The 22,409-nt window shown below is 58.4% G+C and overlaps 2 protein-coding genes and 1 long non-coding RNA gene across 6 annotated transcripts; 2 read left to right on the forward strand and 1 right to left on the reverse strand.

Moving 5' to 3' along the window:
- Positions 1 to 1,570: 1,570 nt before the first annotated feature.
- DCTN6 (dynactin subunit 6) lies at positions 1,571 to 3,484 on the forward strand. The gene is made up of 7 exons (XM_064416168.1): positions 1,571 to 1,662; positions 1,751 to 1,815; positions 1,884 to 1,989; positions 2,565 to 2,653; positions 2,829 to 2,876; positions 2,958 to 3,100; positions 3,181 to 3,484. The coding sequence occupies exons 1-7, from the start codon at positions 1,640 to 1,642 to the stop codon at positions 3,277 to 3,279; spliced, it is 573 nt and encodes a 190-aa protein (XP_064272238.1). The 5' UTR covers positions 1,571 to 1,639; the 3' UTR covers positions 3,280 to 3,484.
- Positions 3,485 to 3,698: 214 nt separating this feature from the next.
- On the reverse strand, positions 3,699 to 16,203 carry LOC135298517 (uncharacterized). Of its 3 annotated transcripts, none has more exons than XR_010360526.1 (7): positions 16,066 to 16,203; positions 12,039 to 12,268; positions 11,145 to 11,260; positions 9,472 to 9,569; positions 7,425 to 9,113; positions 4,046 to 4,147; positions 3,699 to 3,833 (listed from the first exon to the last, which is right to left on the reverse strand). It is a non-coding gene; the product is annotated as an uncharacterized LOC135298517 (long non-coding RNA). The 3 variants fall into 3 exon arrangements; XR_010360528.1 differs by lacking the exon at positions 3,699 to 3,833 and having other exon boundaries at positions 4,048 to 4,147; positions 7,425 to 8,732; positions 9,058 to 9,113; XR_010360527.1 differs by lacking the exon at positions 3,699 to 3,833 and having other exon boundaries at positions 4,048 to 4,147; positions 7,425 to 8,219; positions 8,553 to 9,113.
- Positions 4,124 to 17,826, forward strand: RBPMS (RNA binding protein, mRNA processing factor). Of its 2 annotated transcripts, XM_064416163.1 has the most exons (9): positions 4,124 to 5,055; positions 10,466 to 10,543; positions 10,743 to 10,781; positions 10,889 to 10,951; positions 11,669 to 11,819; positions 12,351 to 12,481; positions 14,158 to 14,227; positions 15,471 to 15,576; positions 16,166 to 17,826. In XM_064416163.1, exons 1-7 carry the CDS (start codon positions 4,528 to 4,530, stop codon positions 14,218 to 14,220), a joined length of 1,053 nt encoding a protein of 350 aa, XP_064272233.1. In that variant the 5' UTR covers positions 4,124 to 4,527; the 3' UTR covers positions 14,221 to 14,227; positions 15,471 to 15,576; positions 16,166 to 17,826. The 2 variants fall into 2 exon arrangements, with proteins under 2 accessions (XP_064272233.1, XP_064272234.1); XM_064416164.1 differs by lacking the exon at positions 12,351 to 12,481.
- The last annotated feature ends 4,583 nt before the right edge of the window (positions 17,827 to 22,409 follow it).

Here is a 22,409-nt window from a genome sequence, read left to right on the forward strand (position 1 = left end):
CGGAGGGGGGGGCCCGGGGTGGGAGGGGTTGGGGGGTCCGCCCCCCTCAGCCCCTCCCGGCCCGGGCCCCTCCTCCGGCCGGGACCCGCCCCGGGCCCTCCCCGGGACCCCTCCTGCGGACCGGGCGGGGGGGGGGGGGGGGGGGGGGGGTGTAGCAGAAGGGGTCACGTCACTCTGGGCCATGATTTTGTTATGTGTTATTTTTGTGTCGAACAGCAGCAGTCCCGCCTCCTCTCCCGCCCCCCCCCCGGCCCGGTCCGCAGGAGGGGTCCCCGGGGAGGGCCCGGGGCGGGTCCCGGCCGGAGGAGGGGCCCGGGCCGGGAGGGGCTGAGGGGGGCGGACCCCCCAACCCCTCCCACCCCGGGCCCCCCCTCCGGAGGGGGCCGCCCCCCGCCCCTCCCCGGGACCCCTCCCCAACCCACCCCGCACCCCTCCCGGACCCCTCCTCACGAGGGGCCCGTCCCGAACCCCTGCCCGGACCCCCCCACCCTCGCTGAGCCCCGGCCCGGACCCCTCCCGAGCAGGGCCCGCCCTGGCCCCGGGCGGTGCGGGCACAGCCGCAGCCGCACTGCGGGCGGCGCTGGCAGCTGCCGGGGGGACCCGCACAGCGGGCCCGGCCCGCGGCAACCGAGAGAGGGGCGCCGGCTCCGGCCCTCGGGGCTTTATTATCCGGCACCCCGAACCCCGCGGCTGCGGCACACACACACCGACAGGCACGGACAGCACTGAGGGAGAGAGACAGGGGAAATAAGGGGGGATAAAGGAGAGAGGGGAAATAAAGGGGATGAGGAGGACAGGGGACAGAGGGGAGAGAGACAGGGGGATGACACAGGGCAAGAGAAAGGGAAATGGGAGAGAGGAGAGAAAAGGGGAAAGGGGAAAGGGAAGGGAAGGGAAGGGAAGGGAAGGGAAGGGAAGGGAAGGGAAGGGAAGGGAAGGGAAGGGAAGGAAGGGAAGGGAAGGGAAGGGAAGGGAAGGGAAGGGAAGGCAAGGGAAGGCAAGGGAAGGCAAGGAAGGCAAGGAAAGGCAAGGCAAGGAAAGGCAAGGAAAGGCAAGGAAAGGCAAGGAAAGGAAAGGCAAGGAAAGGCACGGCAAGGCAAGGCAAGGCAAGGCAAGGAAAGGAAAGGAAAGGAAAGGAAAGGAAAGGAAAGGAAAAAGGAAAGGAGAAAGCAAAGCAAAGGGGAAAGGAAAGGAAAGGAAAGGAAAGGAAAGGAAAGGAAAGGAAAGGAAAGGAAAGGAAAGGAAAGGAAGAGTCGGGGGTCGAGGTGGCTAGAGGGTCATGGAGAGGAGGGAATGGGGAGCCGGGCAGGAGAGGGTAAGGGGTAGGCGGAGGAGGAAAGAGGGCAGAGAGAACGTCACCCCGAGCCCCGCCTGAGGAGCCCGCACCGGCAGCGCGTGGCACCGCCGGCCGCTGGGCGGAAAATGGCGCCTGAGGCGGCGCCCGGGGTTTAAATGCCCTCGGCCCCGCCCCGCGCAGCCGCCCTGGAGCGCCGCGCACCTGTGTCGGCCCCGCCCCGCGCAGGCGCTCTGTGTCCCCGCCCTGCTCCCACCTCTGTCGGTCCCGCCCCGGCGGCCCCGCCCCTCGCGGCCCCGGCCCCGCCCCGTGCCGCCCCGCGCAGAGCGCGGTGGGGCCGCGGCCATGGCGGAGAAGGCGCAGAAGAGGTGAGTCCCCTCACGCCCCGATCCCTCCCGGCGCTCCCTCCCCCGTCCGTGGGTGGACCCCCCGTGACCGCCCCTTTGCTCCCCGCAGCGTGAAGATCGCGCCGGGCGCCGTGGTGTGCGTGGAGAGCGAGATCCGCGGGGACGTGACCATCGGTAAGGGCCCGTCCCCGGCCGGGCGCTGCCCGCTGCGGGCCCGGGCTGACGGCGGGCTGTCCCCGCAGGGCCCAGGACCGTGATCCATCCCAAGGCCCGCATCATCGCCGAGGCGGGGCCCATCGTCATCGGAGAGGGGAACCTGATCGAGGAGCAGGCGCTCATCATCAATGGGTCCGTGCGGCACCCGGTGGGGCTTAAAAACCTCGGGAGACAGAGGTTGTTAAAAAAAAAATCACCGGATTTCGTGCTTTTGTGTACACGTGTGGCACTGTGGCTTGGGGGGAGCCACGGCATCAGAGAATTATCAAATGTTAAGTTTGTTTGGAGGGACACCTTCCACTGTCCCAGGTTGCTCCAAACCCTGTCCAACCTGGCCTTGGACACTTCCAGGGTTGGGGCAGCCAGTATTGCCTTGGGCAACCTCTTCCAGTATCGTCACAGTAAAGATTTTGTTACATATACCTAACCTCATTTTGCCCTCTTTAAGTCTGTGCCCATTACTCTTTGTTCTGTCGCTCCAGTTCCTGACAGAGTCCTTCTCCAGGCTCCTTGTAGGATACTGGATTTCCCTTCTGAGTCCTTCTCAAGCTGACAGAACCCAAGGATCCCAATCAGTCTCACAGTTCTGACAGTCCAGCTCAGTTGGGTGGGATACCTGTGGCTTCAGTCGGTCCCAAAGTTGAGCTGCCACACGGAGCACTGCCATCGTGATCTCAGACGTGGAAATCTGTTCTTCCTTCTTGCAGGTACCCAGAAAACATCACCCCGGAGAGCGAAGATGTGGAGCCCAAGCCCATGGTCATTGGCACCAACAATGTTTTTGAGGTTGGGTGCTGTATCCCCGCTGTGCAGCGACAAACCACCCGGCGCGCTGTGCTCCTGGATCTCTCCGGGGGGAGGCAGCTCTGGGGCTCTCTTTGGGTTCACATAGCCCGGGGCTGGGTGGTGGTTTGAAAACCGCTGGAAAAAAAGCAAAGCATTTTACAGTTTCCCTTAACGCAGACCTGCAGATTCCCAAGCGATGAAGGTGGGAGACAACAACGTCATCGAATCCAAAGGTAATTCTGGCATTTGGCCCTGCTGCAGGCGCTGCGGGCTCGCCTCTGACGGGGACCCCCTCTGCCTCCCTGTCCCGGCAGCGTTTGTGGGCAGGAACGTGATCCTGACGAGCGGCTGCATCATCGGGGCCTGCTGCAGCGTGAGCACGTGCGAGGTGCTCCCGGAGAACTCCGTCATCTACGGCGCCGACTGCCTGCGGCGCGTGCAGACCGAGCGCCCGCAGGTGGGTGTGTGGGTGTGGGTGTGGGGCAGGGACAGCTGCCGCCTCTGCGCCCCCCTCACCTCCCTGCCCTCCCTCTGCAGCCCCAGACGCTGCAGCTGGATTTCCTGATGAAGATCCTGCCCAACTACCACCACCTGAAGAAGACCACGAAGGCCGCGTCCACGCCCGTCAAGAGCTGAGCAGCCGCCTCATGCTTCCAGAGCCTGGGCCTGGGAAGCACTGCACGTCCCTCAGTCCGGCAAACCATTCCTTCCTCCTTCATATCATTTATTTATCGTCCGCTGGGAACCTCAGACCTGCTTCGAGTCTGTCGTCTCTCACTCGTCAACTCTGTTTGTTCGTGCTCTGTTTCGGGAATAAAATGCCTCCTGCTCCGCTGTCTGAGGGACCCGCTCAGCGGTGCCTGGGTCACACGAGCGGTGTCACCGTGCCGCCGCGCCCGTCGCGACAGCAGAGGGCGGTGTGACCCCGCGCTCCTCAGGGTCCCGGGCCCCGGGGTGGGGAAGGCTCCGCCGGCCCTCCGCCCCTTCCCCCGAAGGCTGCTCCCGCTCGGGTTCCTTCCCGGAGGATCCAGAGTGGAGCTGAACCTTGTCCGCTCGTTCCGCTGGGGCCTCGGGACTCGCCGCGCTTCCCAGCAGAGTCCCGAGCTGTTCACAGCCTCCCTGTCTATCCCTGTATGACACAGCCCAGCGTTGTGTCCCAGCACAGATGGACATCGGTGCGGCAGAAACTCCTGTAGGAAAGAGGGGGAGAGGGGAGAGGATCAGCAACTCCCACAGAGGACCCCCAATTTTGGTGGAACGTGGGGCTTTGGGTTGGGCCCGGGGGTTTCAAGGCGAGGAAGCAGTGCAATAGCTGCTGGAGCAAACTGGATTTCCTCCCCAAGTCCAGTTTCATGGCTACAAACAATCCAAACCTCCCCTTTTTCTGGTTTGTGATTCCAACCTGGCTGCTGGGGAGCTGCAGCTCTTCCCCAGAGCCGAGTCCAAATAAGGGTTGTGAGTATTGTCCCGCCCGCTGTCCAGCCAGAGCTTTTTGTGCAGATGCCTGTGGAGGAGGAAAACAAAGAGATAAAACACACCTCTACATTCTCCCCTTGCTGAAAATCTACCCCAAAAGCCGGAGGCTCCAGCAGACTTGGGTGACCACATCGGTCCCTGTGCTCTGGATTCCCTCTGGGGTCACCTGCCCTTGTAGCCAGACACTCGGTCAGGGTGCCCCGTGTCCCTGTGGGCAGGATGTCCTCGCTGTCACCTCGGGCCGAGCACGGGGAGCTGCTGGTGCCCAGCCCGAGGGGCTCGTCACGCTGAGCCTCCGCGGGGCTGTGCAGGGCTGGGACGACCCAACACCGAGCTCTGGAAGGAAATGTACGCGGTGCCCGGCCCAGAGCAGGCTCAGCAAAAGCCCAGCCTAAGCACGAAGCCTAAATGCAGCCCCCGGGGCCGGGCAGGGAGGCCTTTGGCCCCCAGGTGGGGCCGGTTGGGGTGATGAGCTCCCACTGGTCCTGCCGCCGCCCCCAGCCCTACACTGGGTGTCCCCAGCACTGTCCCCTCCTCTGCCCCACAGCCCTGGGACTGCGCCCCGTGTCCCCAGCCTTGTATCCGGCATCCCCAACCCCACGTCTTAGACTGCGTTCCATGTCTCCAGCATTGTCCCGTATTCCCAACTCCGTGTCCTGCGGCCCCAGCCTTGTCTCTCACGTTCCCGGCACCGCGTCCCGCGTCCCCAGCCCGCTGTCCCGCGTTCCCGCCGCCCACCTCCCGCATCCCCGCGCTCCTGCGGCCCGCCCCCGCCCCGCCCCGCTCCCCCCGCCGCCGCCGGGACCGGCCCCCAGCGCCGCCCGCCCGGACGCGGCTGCCGCCGGCGGGACCAGGAGCCCGGCCGCTCGCACCATGAGCAGCGTCCCCGCCGACAGGGAGGGCGGCCCCGCCGACACCAGCCTGCCCGAGGAGGAGGTACCGGGGGGACACAGCACCGGGGGCTTGGGGCGGAGGGGCTCCGGCTTCCCCCTGCCCACCCGCGCTCCCCGGGAGCCGCGCTCCGCGGGTGCCCACGCACCCCCGCGGGATGGGGGGTCCGCGCCGCGGGGCTCCCGGTGCGGGGGGAGCGGGGACGAGCGGCGGGAGCGCATCCCGGGACGCTCCCATTCTCCCGCATCCCCCTGGGGCTCGCCGCAAACGCCGCTCCGCCTCGCCGCAGGGCACCTGCGGGCACGGGGAGCCCCACGCGAGTCACGGATCGCCCCGGGGGGCGTGGGGGATAAAGCGGGCTGCCCCCGGTCCCGCTGCCCGTGCGCACCGTGCGCCCAGTGCCGCGCATCTCTTTCGCACGGGTCTCGCCCCAAAAATGTCCCAAACGCTCGCGTCCCCACGGGAGACCAACCCCACGCCCCGCCACGGTGAGAGCTGGTTTTCTCCATTCCGGCCGCAAAGTTCCTGGTTTTGCCCGTGACCTTGAGATGGGAATTTGGACTTTGTGAGGGTGAGAGCGGGAAGATTCCTGTCTGAGATCGCCTCCTCCTCCTCCTCAGCCTCCACCCGGCCGGCTGCTCCAGCAGGTCCCCGCTCGGTGGGATCAGTCACCGCAGCTCCACTGCCCGCCGCCGCCCGCCTTCATTTGCTTATTCCAGAGGTGGCTCTGGCTTCAAACTTCCCAAAGTTTCCTAAAAAGCGGGGATTTCTTTCCCCCGGTGGCCTTGCGGGGTGCGTGGGCGATGCGGCTGCGGCTCTGTTGGGCACGGCGGTGGGTGACACCCATGGAGGGCCGCTGCCTTTTCCCGAAGCACCCGCCGTGCCGGGCGGATCCGAAGAGCCCGGGGCTGCCCGTGGCACTGCTGACCCTTGGGGAGCCCTGACCCGGTGGGGAGGTGCCAGGGCCACGCGAGGTGGGCGATGCCCGCTCCTGCCCGCACGCCGCGCCGCTCCGGTGCCAGGCAGGTATTTTCCCTGCAGGACTGGTTCCAGCCCAAGCTGGAGGAGCCGCTGCTATTTGCTCAAGCGCAGGGAAAGGGGTTGCCCAGCTACTGTGCCTCTCCTCCCCCCTGCCAGGGCTTGCCTTCCAGCCTCCTGTTCCCTCAGAAGAGAAGGAGAAGCAGCCCCCACCGCGGGGAGGTCGCTCAGGGTGCTGCCAGGTGGGAAAAGCCCCTGCTTCATGCCCGCTCCTCCCTGGCAGCGGGGTGGCTTCCCCGTCCCTCTCGGCTGTCCCCCCCGGGCAGGGGAGCTGTGGGCCAGGGGCTTGCCCGCGGAGGAGCCGGCACAGTTCGGGAAGGCGGTCACGTCACTTCGGCCGGGCGAGAACGGCATGTGCGAGGCTGGGCTCGGCTCGGCGGAGCCTTATTTGGTAGCGGAGTGGCTGCGCAGAGCCCGGCTCGTGGCCCTCGTCCCCATCCCATGCCAGATCCCTCATCCCGGGGGAACCGTGCCATGGGGAGGGGACCCCAGGGATGCTTCCCAGGGGGAATGTGCCCAGCGAGTGGATGGCATTTCCCCCCGTGGCCCCTGTGTTGCATCCCCCCGTGCTCCCGCTTCCTTTCCTCCCTGAAGCGCGGGGTCCGGAGGGTTTGGGAGCAAGCTCCGGGCGGGACAGGGACGAGTGTGACCCGCGCCTGATCCCGCCGCTCCTCCGCTCTGTTGCAATCCCCCATCTGCTCCCTTGGCTGCCTTTTCCTCTGCCGCTTCCTCGTTCCAGCCCCGGCAGCTCTGGACTCGCTTTTCCCCCCGGACGCGAGCGAGCCGTGATTTTCCAGCAAAGAGCAGCCGCCGCGGGTGGCGAGGCCGGAGGTCTGTGCCTGTCCTCCCGCATCCCCCGGGCGGAGGAGCCGGCATCCCTCGGCCCCAGCCTTGTTTATGTCGGGGACTTCTGCGGGCTGAAGGCATGCGTACACACAGCCCGCGAACCCAAACCCAGCCGAGCAAGACGCTCCATTAGCCAAGAGACTATTTACGCCAGGACTAATCCCGGCGGGGCGGAAACGCACCCCGCTTTGCCGGGAATGGGAGGGGAAGCCCTGCTCGCCCCGCTCCGCGGCATCGCCTCCCGCCGCCGGGCTCCCGTGCCTCCCCGGCGGGGCAGTGGAGCGGATCATCGGCTGGTGGAGAATTAAAGCGAGCCCCGCTGCAAGGACGAGGCATGGGAGCTGGGCTGAAGGAAGCGATTGAATGCCTGGTGGATGAATCACCCGGACGCCTCCCCGCCTCCCCACGGCCTGTTAACGTTTTACCGGGGCTGGTTCGGGCACGGCAGGGCAGGGCACCATGGATCCCTCTGGGCACCGCTGTGTCATGGGGGTCCAAGGCAAGCAAATGCCCCCCTGGTGCCTCCTTACCTGCAGGAGACAAACCTGGCTTCATGTGAGGAAGAGGAGGGCTGCTGGGGTCATCCTTGATCCATGCTCTGGAGACCCCAGTGACCTCCTGGCCCAGATCTTTGCCTCTCCTTGCATGTCCTCAGCCGTGACCATCTCAGCAAATCTCCACAGATCCTTTCCAGCGTCCCTTAAACTGGCCCAAGATGAGATGCAGGATTTCGGGGACAACAGACTGGGATGGTGGGATGCAAAGGTGAGAGGGACAGGCCAGAAGGGGGATGGAGATTTCCAAGGAAGAGGAGAGTAGTACAGATGAAGAGCAGACTTCCTGCAGGGAAAACAAAAAGCCAGGAGGGGACACACTAGGAATGAGGCAACACAGGTAGGATCCAACAGCCCTGAGAAATTTGGGAGCTGTGGGGTGCAGCAGCAGGAGCAGAGGAGGACTGTGGAAGGGGACTTGAAGCGGTCCCATAGCTGCCATCCCCATGGAAGGAAGTCAAGGTGGTCACCTTTGAGCTCCTCCTGGAGCAAACATTGGCACTTCTGACTCTTAAAAAATCTTTGATTTCACCCCAAATTTCAGGAAGAAGGAGAAATGGAGAAATGCTCCACCAAATAGAAACTGAAAGATGTTCGTACAGCAGAAATGAAATGAAACAGCTCAGGCTGTCCAAAAAACCCGTGAGGTTTAGGCTGAGGGAATCCCATGCTCCAGCGCCCTTTAATCCTTGCTCGAGAGCTGTCAGTCTGGCCCTGTCCCATGACATCCCTGCCGTGCCTGATCCACCTCTCTGAAGGAGCAATTCTTCCCTGTGGAAGAACAGATATGTGCCTGCTGCCTGACAATTTCTCTGATAAGGCTTTTTTTTTTTTTTTCAGAGAAGGATTTTGCCCTAGGAATGTTTCTGGTAGAAGATGGGGACTGAATCCCTGGGATTTCAGCACAAAGAAACCTGGAGCAGCTCCCTGTGGGCCAAAGCTCCCCTTCCATTTAAGGGCAGGAGTAATATTTTTGTCTAGAATCTTTCCCCTGGCAAAAGGGTATCTGTCCAGCCTGCTGGGATTATCCCCAAGGATGCTGCCTTGCTCTGCCAGTCCCACCTGCTCCTTACCCAGTGAAAGGATTGTTTATGTAGGACCTACTCAGCATCTTTGTGGCTGGGTGCATTTGCGTGGTGCAGATGGGGAGCACCCAGGAGCTGGTATCCATCCCCTGCCCTGGGCCCCAAAAACCCTTTTGGGGCTGGAGTCCAGCTGGGGGATCCTTTGGAGCCCTTCTCCCTCTTGCTGCTGTATAATTTTACAGATTCAAACTTGGCCGACCTGCGTTTGAACTCGCAAAGAAAACAAAGTCATTAGAGAAGAGAAGCTCTTCCTCTGTGGGGCTGAATTTCGGAGGGGTCCTTGGGACCTTTCATCTCTGTCTCTCTCCCATGTGGCTTTGGGGACAAATGGTCTGGCAGGCTTGGGCACGCACGGTTTGGATTTCAGGGATGCAAACTGGCAGCGGGTTCCCCACTCCTCCCAGTCCCTCCCACTGGTCCCTAGTGTTTCCTGAAGCTCCCCAGGGAGAGGAGGGGCAGGAAGGCAGGGATGGCCCCAGGGAGACAGGGGACACCCTGCAGGGATGCTTGGGATGTAAACTCACCCGGGAGGGTGGAGCCGTGCCCAGGAGGACCTGTCTGAAAGCCAGCATTTTTTAGCCTAGGAAAGGAAAAGGTTGCTGTCTTTAGGTTGAATTTCATGGACACAAGGCGACATCCTCCAGGTGAATCCCTCCCTAGCCCCTGCCAGGAGAAATTGGGGCAATGTCTCCACTGGGGCAGCACTGAACACTGTGGGATGCTCCATCACTCCCAGTCTCAGTGGGCAGGGGTCCCCTAAGGAGCTGTGGGGAATGGTCCCAATAGAGGGGACAGGCATCCCTTCTCCACGGATCTCATCCAGCCTGGATGCTGGTACCCACAGGGATGATGATGATGATGGTGATGATAATGCTGGCACCCAGGATGGGTATCACCCGGGCTGTTGACACAAGGGCTGTGTGCAAACAGCTGAGTACCTTTTGTTGTTTAATAGATATAGGTCAGCCAGAGGTTTTGTTCCACAAAGCAGGAATGTTTGCTGCTCCCAGGCTGGGAGATGGGGGAGATAGCTTATCTGCAAGAGAAAGAAGAAATGTCAGCAAAAGAATAGGTCTGGGCTGGCTGTTTCTGGCTGTTTCCCATGTCTCTTTCCCAGGGAATGGGGCAGGCAGGGTGCCTGGCCAAAAAAATTAAATAAAATACATTGAGGTTTTCCCCTTCTACAGCCCAAAGGGTTAGGATGAGATTTTGGGAATGAGGAGAGGAACAGCAGGTTCAGTTCCCCACACTGCTCTCCTGGTTGCAAGCTGGTTGTAAAGCAAAACCATCCCAGCACAGGGTTTGCCCATCCTGGAGGAGCCCCACATCCCCCCTCAGGGTGGTGGGAGCAGAATTTCTGCCAAACACCCCAGCTTTGAGGATGCTGCACCACGATAAACATTAGATCCACCCAAAAAGGGTTAAAACCCCTTAAAAGGTGACTTTTACAAACCGGGGACAAGCTGCTTAAATCCAGCCCCCTCTAAACCAGGGCCTTTCCTCCAGGAGGAAGAGTTGGTGTTTGCTTCTCCCAGTCCTTAATGAGCTGCTGCAATTAAACTGAGACAATAGGCATTGTCTGTGGAGTCCAGGATCTGCTGGGGATGACGGCAGAAATCCTGTTTGCCAGACTGGGGTAGGAAGGTGCTGGGATTCTGTGAGCTTTTTATCCTGGAGAGGACTGCTGGGGTGAGGACAGGTCCCTGTTACCTTTCCACGGTGCCTTAGCAGCTTCCTCCATGGCCACATGAAGGATGGGACCACCCTCCCAAAATTCAGCATCGCTCAAGCGTGATGCAAAACCAGCACAGTGGCTTAAGGCCTGGAGGATCCCCTTGGGCTGGCATTGCCCCTCTGGCTATGGGAAGCATGGTGTATCCCCCAGTTAGGGATAAGAGAGGGTCCCCAGGAAGCTCCTTTGTTCTTTTCCAGGTGAGGACACTCTTTGTCAGCGGGTTGCCTCTGGACATCAAGCCCCGGGAACTTTACCTGCTCTTCAGACCCTTTAAGGTATCACACTGGGGAGGGAAAGGGGGGCTGAAAGCATGGGGCTGGTCTCTGCCCCAGCCCCATGGCCCTAAACCATTTGGGAACACACCATCCCACCATCTGGGAACCCACTGAAGTTTACTTCAGTCAGTTTATTCGGTTACTATTATTTAATTATGGGGATCTGCACCAAAAACCCTTTTTAATCCTTTCCTTGCAGGGGTACGAAGGGTCTCTCATCAAACTCACCTCCAAGCAGGTAGGGGCTGCTCCCAATGGTGTAACCATCCCACCATTCCCTGGGGTGAGGGGCTCCCTCTGTGCTCCCCAGGAGGCTGACTGGTGGCTCCTGTCCTTCCTCCACAGCCCGTGGGCTTCGTCAGCTTTGACAGCCGCTCCGAGGCGGAGGCGGCGAAGAACGCGCTGAACGTGAGTGCGCCTGGCTCAGCCACTCCATTGCTCCCTTCTCCCCTTGTTTCCCTGTCCCCAGCCGCTCTCTGAATTCCTCCTTCCCTAGGATGTGCACCTCCCATGCCAGCTGGCCACATGGCATCCCCATCCCTCCAGACAATCTTGTTTCTCAGCTGCATCTTCCCTCCTGGGCGGGCTGCATCCCTCTCACCTTTCTCAGGGCTATCCACGAGGGCTTGAATAGTCAGGACTTGAGCCTTAGATATGAGTGAGAAAGAATATTCCCAGCCTCTCCTGTTTATGCAGCAGGAAAAATCCCAGCTAAGTCTGCAAAAAAAAAACCAAATTTCACTTTCTTTTAGCAACTTGTGAAGTTACCTGAATGTAGTCACAGGCAGAACTGTGTGGAGCTGGTTCTCCAATTCCTCCCCAGTTCTCCCTGCATTTTGGTTCGGGGTTGTTTTTGTCCTTCTCTTCATTTTCAACGTAAAACTTTTTTTTTTTGGCTCCGCTAATCCCTCTGGATAAGAGCTCGCCCTTGTGGGATGCCGACTGCCAAATATGGTGCCGATGCTAAAGATGCCGGAGGAATGTGAGCTGCCTCGGGGCCCGGCAAATTAGCTCATTTCAGGGCTGCAAGTTGAAAAAACCCATAAATAACGGGGAGTTATTTTTGCTGCGGGGCCGGCACGCGGCGGTGCTCGCCGTGCCTCCTTCCCTCCTTCCCTCCCGCAGGGCATCCGCTTCGACCCCGAGATCCCCCAGACGCTGCGGCTGGAGTTCGCCAAGGCCAACACCAAGATGGCCAAGAACAAGCTGGTGGGCACCCCAAATCCCAGCACCCCTCTCCCCACCGCCGTACCTCAGTTCATCGCCCGGGAGCCCTGTGAGTACCCCCTGCACTGCCAGGGGCTGGATGGAGCGGGGGTACCCCGAGGGGGTGGCCAAGGGGAACACCAGGTCCCACTGGAAGTGTGGGTACCTGCTTGCTGCCTGGTGGCACGTGCTGGGGCTTCCCAAAGGACAGGATCTGGGACAGGTGACAGCAAGCAGGATGAGGTCTCAGGAGAGACCTCGGCCATGCCCTGCCATGAGCGCTCCTTGCCTGTTTCTGCTTCTGGAAGAGCTTCTCTCGCACAGACGCCGGCTCCTCACCCTGCTGTCGCACACAGGCACGAGCTGCACGCTCCCCTCTGCTGAATCCCTGGTTTTACTAAACCTCTTGGAGACGAGGAGCCCAGCCCTGGCTCCCTGAGTGATGCGCCCAGCCCCGTAGCATCCCAGCAGGAGAATTCTGTGTTGGCATCTCACAGTTTTCCAGGGCCAGCTCTGCTCCTGCATCAAGGGGAGAAGGAAGGACGCAGCGAGGGTCACAGTGCCCTGGTCACCATTAACTCTCCCTCTTCTTCTCTTGCAGATGAGCTCACAGTGCCTGCACTTTACCCCAGTAGCCCTGAAGTGTGGGGGCCGTACCCTCTGTACCCAGCGGAACTAGCACCTGCTCTACCTCCTCCTGCTTTCACCTATCCCGCTTCGCTGCACGCCCAGGTAATTCCAACCCATCCGCCTCCACCGCTCACCCGCCCCGGCCCCCCTTCCCCTCGGTGCTCACTGCACCACTAACAACACCCGCCTCACAGGCGCTCACTCCCCGCTCGCCGAGACGCAGGGGAGGCTCCCAAACGGAGCTGAACTCTGCCAGGGGTCCTGTCTTTCCCCAGACTCCTCTCTCTGCCTTCCTACTTTCGCTGGTACCTGTGGAGGGGCAGGTGGTGAGGGAGGAGGGAGGGCTGGGGACGCTCTCAGGGTCCGGAGCATGCCCATCGCTCCTGGCACCGAACCCTCCGGCTGCCAGCGTGGCATGAGGGCTCCAGCCCCCCTGGCTGGCCCTGCAGCGTCGCTGGGATGCGACGTGCTGTGCTGTTCACGGGGTGTGAAGCCAAGCAGCTCTCTCGGGGAGGAGAGGGAAGCGAAGCGCAAATGGAGGGTCCATCTTTTATTGACGAGGTGCTGCCTCGTCACAAGCGCTTTCTGCCGGCTGCTGCTGGCCCCCAATGGCAGCGTGGGCTGTTAAAAATTAACCATCCGCCTGGGAGAGGAGCGGGGGAAAGAGGAGGAGAAGTGGAAATGGCGGAGGAAGAGGATTTCTTTGCAGTGCCAGCCTTGCAGCATCATGGGGATGCTGGGAAAGGACCTCCACCACAAGGAGGGGAAGGGCAGGTACCTCCTCAGCATCCATGCTGGATATCACCTCAGCTTTTGCTCCTTGCTGCTGGCTCCAGCTCAGTGATGAACAGGAGGTAACAAGCACATGGAAATAGATTTGCCAGATAAAGTGCATCCAGAAGGCTTTTGGCCTTGGCCCGCCAGAATTGAGCCAGGTTATCCAGAGCCGCCATCACTGAGAGCTGGAGCTCAGCTCAGCCAGGGGCTGGTTTGAGCAGAAGGATGAGGAAAAGTGCTCAGTGTGCAAACCATGTGCAGCTTTTGGATGAAACTCCGGCTTTTTGGGCCCTGCTGTTCATAGGAAGAGCGTTGGTAAATATTATTGCAGCTATGTACTTGCCTTGTCAAATAACTGCTAACAGGCAGCACCTGCCCTGCTCAGGGAAGCGCACAGCCAAGGAAACAGAGGCATACAGAAGCTCTGAGGGTCCCTCGGGAAAACCCCGGCCGAGACCTGACAGAAGCAATATTACCTGATGTGAAATAGCAGCCTGGTGGGGAGGGTGCTGGTTGCACCTTCCCATCCTCCTGTGCAGCTGCTGGGGCTGTGGGTTTGCTGGGTGGGGGCTGGAGCCTGGTGCCACCACCCAAACTGGAGCTGCTTCGCTGGATCCTGCAGACAGCAGCGGGACCAGCAACTGCAGGATGGATGATGGGGCTGGCTTGGAGTTATCTGGCAGAGCAGTGAGTGCCTGCATGCCAAATTTTGGCATCTGATGTTTTCCTCCCTGTTTCAAGCGGGCTTTGCAGGAGCTGAGAAGGGTGAACTCACTCCTGCTCAGTGGGACCATGGTGCTGCTGTCCCAGCTCCATCCTGCCAGGGGCTGTGCTCATCCTCAGTGTTACTGTTGGAATTGGAGCTGGGATGGCTGTACTGCTGTCCCAACCTCCCTCCTCCCTGTGCCTGAGAAAAGCCAGGAGAAGGGATCCCAGCTGCAGCCTGCTCCTGCCGGGGTGGGCAGCCCCCCCTCTCACCGTGTGTCCCCCTTCCTCTGCAGATGCGCTGGCTCCCTCCCTCCGAGGCTGGTTCTCAGGGCTGGAAGTCCCGTCAGTTCTGCTGAATGCCGGGTGAGTGCCTGGCCCACTCCCCTCCTTCTGGGCCACCTGGGGACCACCTCCACCTCTACCCTGAGCTTCCCCCACTGCGAGCCCCAGCAGCTCAGGGTGGGCGGCCACTTTTCAGCAGACACCCCAAGTCCAGTTGCCCTCCTTGTCCCCAGAATGGGGTGGATGTCTGTGCCACAAAACATTCCCACGTGTCCTGGGGCAGGAGGGAAAGGCACCACGCCAGAGGGGTGTGTTGTGATGGAAAAGGCAGCCCTGACACCATCATCACCTCCTTAAACCTTAAGGAAAACTGTCCAGGCAGTCGGGGGTGGTGGGGGTGCCAAAACAAGAAGCACAGCCTTACCGAGCACCCGGCTGCACAGCAGGAGGGAGGGACACGGTTCCCATTCCATCTGGGACCTCTCTGGATGGAAAAAGCCTTGCAAGATACACTCTGCAAATAACTTCGGCCTTTGTGGATAAATAAACAAAGGGGACTCACATGGAAGAGGGAAAAGAGCCTTAGTGGACACTGAGCATTGCTTTCCCTGCAATCCCATCCTGCCTGGACCATCCTAGCCAGGAACAACCCCTGCTGGGAAGCCTCCTGCTTCCACACCCGCCTGTGGAGAAATGCCAGTGAATCCAAAGCTCTGGCATCACTGCCCATGCTCACATGTGACTGCTCTGCCCATCTGCCTGGCATCTGCAGCCCTGTGCTGCGGCCACGAGGTCACTCAGCCGGGAGGGCACGAGGCCCAGCCCTGGCTGCAGCCGGCCCCAGACTTGGATCCATAAAGAATTCACCGGCTATTTTAGGCCCAGCAGATAAAAATAGGGAGTAGCGAGGCTTTGGGAACCAATGGTTCTTCCAAAATATGCAACATGCCGATGTTTCCAGATAAAATGTAAGCAGAAACGCTTTTGGGAAGGGGAGATGAGCAAATCCCTTGAAACAGCTCCGCCAGCCCAAGAGCCACAGTGGGTGGCGAGGATGGAGGCTCAGGGACCTCCTGTTTCCCTTCCAGGCTCCTCCAGCTGGGAAGGGCACAGAGGGTTTGCCCGAGGGCCTGGCTCTCCTGCTTGCATCTGCCTGTATTTGCTGCCTGGAGCCCAATCCCACAATCAGTTAGGTTGGAAAAGACATCTGAGCACCATCTCTGGCCCATCTAAGCTTCAAGCTGCCCCCTGGTCCCTGTGAAATCACCCCCGAGCTCGGTCCCCAGTGCCAGCGTCCCTCACTCTCCACCGTGTCCTCCCACAGGTCTCAGGTGTGTGATGGTGGCCTACAGTCAGTCTTGTGGGTATTAATGGAGTCTTCCAAGGTGGCTACTGGGTTGATGTGCTCTCCACAGGACCTCAGTGTGCTGGTAAGGATGCCACCCTGCAGGCTCGGCTGCTTGGGGAAGGGGGCAGAGGAGTGAGGAAGTCAGCACACTGTCCCTGAGGTTGGCACAGCCCTGGGGCTGCTCCAGCTCCTGCCCTGCAGAGCCATGGCTCTGCCATTCCCCTTGATCGCCGTTATCTGGGGTGAGAGTTTCCACAGCCAAGGAATGCCTCTCGCCTTTGAATTACCCCGCTAATCTCATCTCCCTCCTTGCTTCCTGCCTTGGATCAACAGAGACCGAATTCCTCCTCACTGCAAAACCCAACTCACACTTAACTCCCAGCTTCCCACTTCCAGCCCCGGGGAATGCAGCCAACAACGGGAGGAACAAAGTGGGATCAGTGGGGTTTCTTTGTGCCAGGGATGCTACGGTCTCTCCCTGCAGGCAGGTCCCACCTTGCCCTTTCTCTGCTAAACAACTGTCCTTGATCCTGACAGGAATTTCCAAAACAAGCCTCTCTCTCCCCCCTACCTTGCTTCCTTCCTTCCACGAAGGAAGAGAGATTAACCACAGCCCTTTTTCCTCCATCACAGCTGCTCTTTTTTTTTAACACCTCTCTTTGTTGTTTCAGGCTTGAAAAAAAACCTCACACAAGTTTGGATTCCTCCAAGACTTTCCCACAGCCTCTATCACACATCTGCTCTCCTAGAAGAAAAAAGAAAAACATACCTAGTAATAATATTTTCCTCTTTTACACTGTATATTTGTAAGGAAGAGTGTGTTACTCCCGAAAGCATGGTTTGACAGGCATTGTTGTAGTGTTTGAAAAGGCTTTTCAAATGGAACCATAGGAAAGCAGACTACAAAAAAAAAAAAAGGAAAAAAAAAAGAAAGAAAAAGGAAAAAAAAACCCAAAACAAAAGCAAGTATTTTTGTACCAAAGCTCCTCAAGAGGACAATCTTACACCGGGTCGGACCACAGCTTTTGTGCTTGACTTGGGAGGTGTGTAAAGAAGAGTCTTATTATTTCCTGGCCCTGCTGCATGTGGAAGGCACGATGTTCACAAGCAATGTTCACAAGTGTGAGGATGTCGACACACACGATGCGGGTTTGTAGGAACTGTGCTCCTTCTGGCACAGGAGCTGTGCTCTGGCCGTGTTGGCAAGGCGTCTGCAGACACTACAGTATTACTGTTTTCTTCCCAGCCAGCTGCACCAAGTGACGAGCAGGCAGGACGTCCAGGAACTTCCTTCCCGTGTTGTTTTTACCTTGGGGCTGTGTTCATAGCTGCTGTGCAAAGCTTCCGTGGGGTACAACAGCTCGGATCAGGGATGGGCGGGCAGCCCACACACGTAGCAAGGTGACAATTTGCCTCCTCCTCCTCCTCCTCCTCCTCCTCCTGCCATGACTGCTCCAAGCTGTTACGGGCAATGTAAACTGCTGTATGAAAAAGCATACCAACAAATCCTTGGTTTGCCAGCTTCCTCCAGGTTGGACATGAGTCCTGAGGGGCTTCCCGTTACGCTGAAGCGCTGGCCTGGCCTGGCGTGTGGTTTTAGTGCTGGTCCAGCTGCTCCCTGCGTGGCATCCCCATGTTTCCACGTGCAAAGATGAGAAGGGAGGCTGCCAACATCCTTTACAGATAGAGTACCAGCAGAGAGACTGCTTGACACACTAGTTCTCCTTCTCCTTGCTCCAGGAGGAATTCTGATAAAGAAGAGAGCAAAGCGACCCAAAACCTCTGTCAGGTTTCGGTTTCTTGGAAAGGGAGGTGCAGAACTTCTCCTTCCATTGCCTTTCCCCCGTCTCCATTCCAGCTGCAGGGAACACTGAGCTCAGCTGCTGCCCAGGCCTCACCGTGGCTGGTTTTTCCCAGCTCTTTGTGGCCTCGTTAAACATCATCACCTTTTCCTTTCTCCTTCCTCTTGTCCTGTGGGTGGGCTAAAATAAGATGGCTGAGATTCTGGCTGTCAGGGTGGGACAGGGGTATGAAAAAAATCGGGTTTTTCACCATCAGAAACTGTCCCGTTGGGGTCTTCTGTAAAAAATGGGCCTGATAAAAGTGATTTGAGAAGAAATCAAATCCAAGACAAACCTCAGAGCGGCTCCAAAAGGAACGATACCAGCGTTCCCAAGCGACGGACTAACTCTTTTAGCAAACTATTTCCTGTACTTTGTCTCGTGGAGAGGAGAGAAGCTTCCACATTGTCTACTCTGCTTTTGGAAATATGTTTAAAGGTACTTTTCTATTGTAATTTTTTAAAAATAAAACCGGTGATTATTCTAAGTTACGCGCAGAGCGTCGCTGTGTGCTGTGTATCCGGCTGGGAACAGGGAGAAGGATCCCAGCACACCCCTCAGGGCCTTGGCAAACATCAGCCTCTTTCCTCCCTCGGGAGCAGCTGAAAGCACTGTGAGGCTCCTGGGTGATTTTTCAGGGCAGATGCCATCGTCCTGTTTGGCTCTCTTGGATCTCTAGGAAAGCTCCAAAATCCAGGCTGGAAGGATCAGCAGGCTTTAAAAAATGACTCCAAGTTTACAAAGATGTTATCAGTTAGTTTTTAAACCTACTAATCTTGGCAGGGAGCACAGGAGCTGGGATGCAATTTTCCATGAGCTCAGCCTCGGCTGAGGCAAACGTAACCTAGAGACCAAGGGCCAGATTAGCTCTGTATTTTTTTTAACACGCTGGGAATTTTGAAAAACTCCAGTTTGTAAGCCCAACCTAGAAATTCCTCCTCCTTTCTTTTGCTCTGCTCCCACCCTGACAAATGTGATCAGCATCCCCAGGAGCTTCAGCAACAAAGTGCCAGGAGCAAGCTCCAGCTTAGCAAAGGCAGCCTGGAGAACGGGGTGTAGAGGACAGGATTAAAAAAATCTACAATCTGCAGGGTGGAAGGATGAGGCATGGCAGTTATTTGAACCCCCTGGCTGGCAGGGATGAGTTAAACCCTTAAGGCTGGATGTTAATCCCGCTGTGGCCATGGCCAGTCACAGCTTTCACAGCTTTCCTTCCGAGCGGAGAGGTTTGCTGGCAGGCACCGGGGAGGAAGGGAAGGGAGCCACAACACTGCTGCTCAGCCCAAGAGCTGCTCCGAGCAGCAGCAACTGGCCAAAACCTCTGTCCCAGGCACCACTTTAAGAGACACACAGATGTTTTTGGGAGCGGATTCAGCAGCAAACATCCTGCAGCTAAGAGAGCCGTGAAACATGCATACATCCTGGACTTTGCCTGGGCATTGCCTCTGCTCCCAGATCTGCCCTGCGAAAGGAAGTGGGCCTTGCCCAAAACATTTAACCTCTTGAACCATTTTTTTTCCCAATTTCCCCCATAAGCCAGCCTGTTTTTGTCTCTGTGCTGATGAGCACTGCCCTCATCAGCAAGGGGCGGGAGCAGCACGGCTGCTGCTCGCCTGGTGTCCCCTTTGCCCGCGGTGACCTTTCCCCCTGCGGCCGGCTGGGGGAACATTCCATCCCTGTGACCACTGGGGCACTTACAGGAAGGCCCAAGCTGCTGGTTGACACTGGAGAATTGCAAAACGGGATCAGGGACTCCCAGGCCAGAGCTGCCATCCGATACCAGGGATAAGTCCTGGGGGATATGAACAGGCAGAGCCAGCAAAACCAAAGCGAGATTTTGCACTCTCATTGTTTCCGTTTTCCCAAGTCTGTTTGTTCCCATCCCCCTAGCATAAGGCTAAGCTCAGGGACAGGGGGATGCAGGCAGCTCCTTCCTGTGCATCCCTGTACAGGGGCTGGCTGACCAGCAGCACAAAGGCAGGGAACAGCTTGGCAGGGCCTACGAGAGAAAACACAGCACTGATCGCCCACATCAGATGGACACAAGTGAACAGCAGAGAAATGGGAACAAGATGGGAGAGGGAGAGCCGTATGTCTCAGAGGATTTGGGGTGGATGGTCAGGCAGAAGGGACAGGGGTCCTGCCACAGGAATGGAGATGCACCAGCCAGGCCAGGGAGAGCAAAGGGCAGACAGAGGCGGCGCCGAGGCTGGCAGCACCCGCAGCCCCGATGGGGCAGGGAGGAGGAGCAAGCCCAGCGCTGCTCCTGGGAGAGGGGGAGAAGGAATAACAAGGTTGGGAGAGGAGAGACGTGAGAGAGCAGGGCTTGGCCAGGCACCTTTAAAGGCTGAGAGGGAAGCCGGTGGCCAAGAGCAAAGAGATGGTTTGCTTTGTGAGGATAGTTAGGGTGTGGAACAGCACTCAGCATGGATTTGTTCCCTGATTCCTAAGGGGGAAATTGAGAGGTGTCACCCTGCAAGGGTCACTGCACTGCCTGAGAGCTGCCAGGGAAGGCTCTGCTCTCCCTGCCAGCACAAAAAGGACGACATTCCAACCCAGGGGCATGAGCTGGGTGCTGCAGATGTGACCTGCCCTGAGAGCCAGGCTCCAGCCCACACCTGAGCACCGCTACCTGCCTCACTCAGGGTACAAACCAAGCTGACAGTGGGGCTTAAAAAGCAAAGCTGAGAAACACCATTAGCAGGTCCCTGAAATGCTGTCTCTAAAACACTGGGAAGTCAACCATTAGCAGAGTCTGGACTTCATCTTTGCAGTCTCCATAATTAATAACCAGCTCAGGAGGGAATAGAGAACACAACCAAACTGATGGAGACAGGAAGAAATCACACAAGTACTTCAGGTCTTGGATGCAAGCCCAGAAGTGCAGGTATATAGTCAAAAAATTAACTTAATGGCAGGACAACCTCCTGCCTTAACCATCCTTTCCCCCTGCTGTGCTTGTACTCTGCACAATGTCCAACCCACGAGGCCAGAGCTGTTTGACACGTGAATCCCAGCCACAGAAGCACTGATGGGTTTTCAGAGTCATGGCTCTTTTTCCTGGGCTGTTGAGTAACACAGAGGCCACTGCAAGCCAAAGCGGCAGAAAGCAAGCTGGGTGAAATAAAAACTGCTCTTACAGCACGCCAGGAGGCACCAAAGGAACCAGGGCTCAGACCTACAGGTGGCTAGAAGGGGCTGCAGGTCTCTGATCCAACCTCCCTCTCACAAGAGGACTGTTGCCACCAAGAGATCTGGGCAGCCTGGTCTTGTCTGGGCAATGCATGAACCCTCCATGGATGGAGACATCTCCCCACCAGCTGTTTTCCTCCGAATATCCAAGCCAAACTTCCCACATTCCCCTATTATGTCATCTGCCATAGCTGCCAAAAGCATTTGACCACATCATCCTCCTTACTGCCCTTCACACTGCTGTACCTTGTGATCAGATACCCCCTCAGCCACCTGCCCAACACACTCAGCAGTCCCAGCTCCCCACGACTCCTCCCAGGCCCTCTGCTCCCAGCCCCAGCCAGCCTGGGAGCTCCAACCAGCATCCCTGGGGATGAAGGGGTGACTGAATAGAGGGGGAGGGCTAAGCTGCACACCATGTCCAGGTGGGAGCTCCCTGGTGCTGAGCAGAGAGCCAACTGCTTCCCTTGCTCTGCTGACTCTTGCTGGAGCGGCGAAGGCTGCGGTCACCTCGCTTGGGAAGGGAACAGCTACAGCTATGCAATGCCAGGGAGCCCTGCTGTGTCCAGGCAAGCCCTCTCTTCTGGGAACACGCCAATCTCCCCGATCTGCACGGCAGGGATGTGTCCAGAGAGCCTGAGCAGGGCTGACAACACCAACACAGTCAGAAGGCACCCACAGAGCCAAAGGACAGAGCTGAGGAACAGTGCCAGAGCAGACCCTCCCTCCCCAGGAGGAGATCAAATCCCAGAGTACCTCCTTTGCTGTATCCCTGACTTTGCCAGCAGAAGGAAGCCAGCACCAGCAGGCTGAGATCCAAACTCTCCTCTCCCTGATGGCTGCCAGTGGTTAGCCTTGCCATTTTAAACCAGCCAACACTGAGCACGGGCTCTCCTGGACATCCTTCCCCCAGAAGCAGGAGCTGCCAGAGGCCCCTGAGGCAGCAACACACAAAGGAATTTGGGCTCGGTACATTAGCAACGACCCGAAAGTGAGCAACAAAGCTGGAAATAATGAGATGTCAGCACCACGGTTGCTTCCAGTCCTGTGCAAAGGCGGCCCCTCTCCATCAGCAGGTAGCGGGAGCGCGGCTCTCCCCGGTGGCGCGGCACTGCCCGCCCGTGCTCATCGGAAGTGACAGCCGTGGCTGGCTGCAGCCACGTGCAGGGCCTCCCTGCCCTTCCCAGGGCTCCCTGGCCTCGCTCTCCTCCGCTTCCTAAAAGCCTGGAATGATCATGATGAATTATAGATGAGCTCTCGTACACTCATCATGTCACTTTTCTCATTCAACCATACGCCACCCTGCTGTTTTCCATCCTCTTCCAGAATGATCATCGTAATGGAGGAGGAGGGTGGAATAACTCTGCACTCAGAGCAACTTTTAGGAGAGAAGTTACTTAGTAGAGATCCATGTTTAAACCTGTGACACACCCGGAGCTACTCAACTTGTCCCTAAAAAAAGGAAAACCTTGTTAGGATCAACCCACCAAATCCTGGAGCTGAAGGAATAACGTCCCTGCTGGACAGGAGCCTCAGGGGAGTGGAAGAGGCAGGGACAGGTAAAGACAGCACTGAGATGGGTCTGCCAAAGAACCTTCCTGAAATGCACCAGGCCAAGGTGCCTGCCACACACCACATCCATCTGAAATACTCTGTTCTGTGGTCTCAGCCCAAGTGCCCTCTTCTTCCTGGATTGCAGCAGATGCTTCCAGGGAAGGAGGAGAAAAGTGGGATAATAGCCCAGGGCTGCCAGGACAGGACAGAGCAGATGCCTGTTGCAGCCCTCTGCAATGCCTGAGGGAAGAAGGGTTTTGTCAAAGTAAGCAAACTGAGGGCATGGTGGTTTTGGCCACAGTCATTCTGCCACACACAGAACACAAGA

The sequence above is a fragment of the Passer domesticus genome, chromosome 4 (assembly GCF_036417665.1).
Source record: "Passer domesticus isolate bPasDom1 chromosome 4, bPasDom1.hap1, whole genome shotgun sequence".
Lineage (NCBI taxonomy): Eukaryota > Metazoa > Chordata > Aves > Passeriformes > Passeridae > Passer > Passer domesticus.

Coding starts and splice junctions, on each gene's coding strand:
- DCTN6 (XM_064416168.1), top strand. CDS start 1,640: ATGGCGGAGAAGGCGCAGAAGAG. Junction 1,663..1,750: donor GCGGAGAAGGCGCAGAAGAG/GTGAGTCCCCTC, acceptor TGCTCCCCGCAG/CGTGAAGATCGCGCCGGGCG. Junction 1,990..2,564: donor CAGGCGCTCATCATCAATGG/GTCCGTGCGGCA, acceptor TCCTTCTTGCAG/GTACCCAGAAAACATCACCC.
- RBPMS (XM_064416163.1), top strand. CDS start 4,528: ATGCAGCCCCCGGGGCCGGGCAGGGAGGCCTTTGGCCCCCAGGTGGGG. Junction 10,544..10,742: donor TGCTCTTCAGACCCTTTAAG/GTATCACACTGG, acceptor CTTTCCTTGCAG/GGGTACGAAGGGTCTCTCAT. Junction 11,820..12,350: donor GTTCATCGCCCGGGAGCCCT/GTGAGTACCCCC, acceptor CTTCTCTTGCAG/ATGAGCTCACAGTGCCTGCA.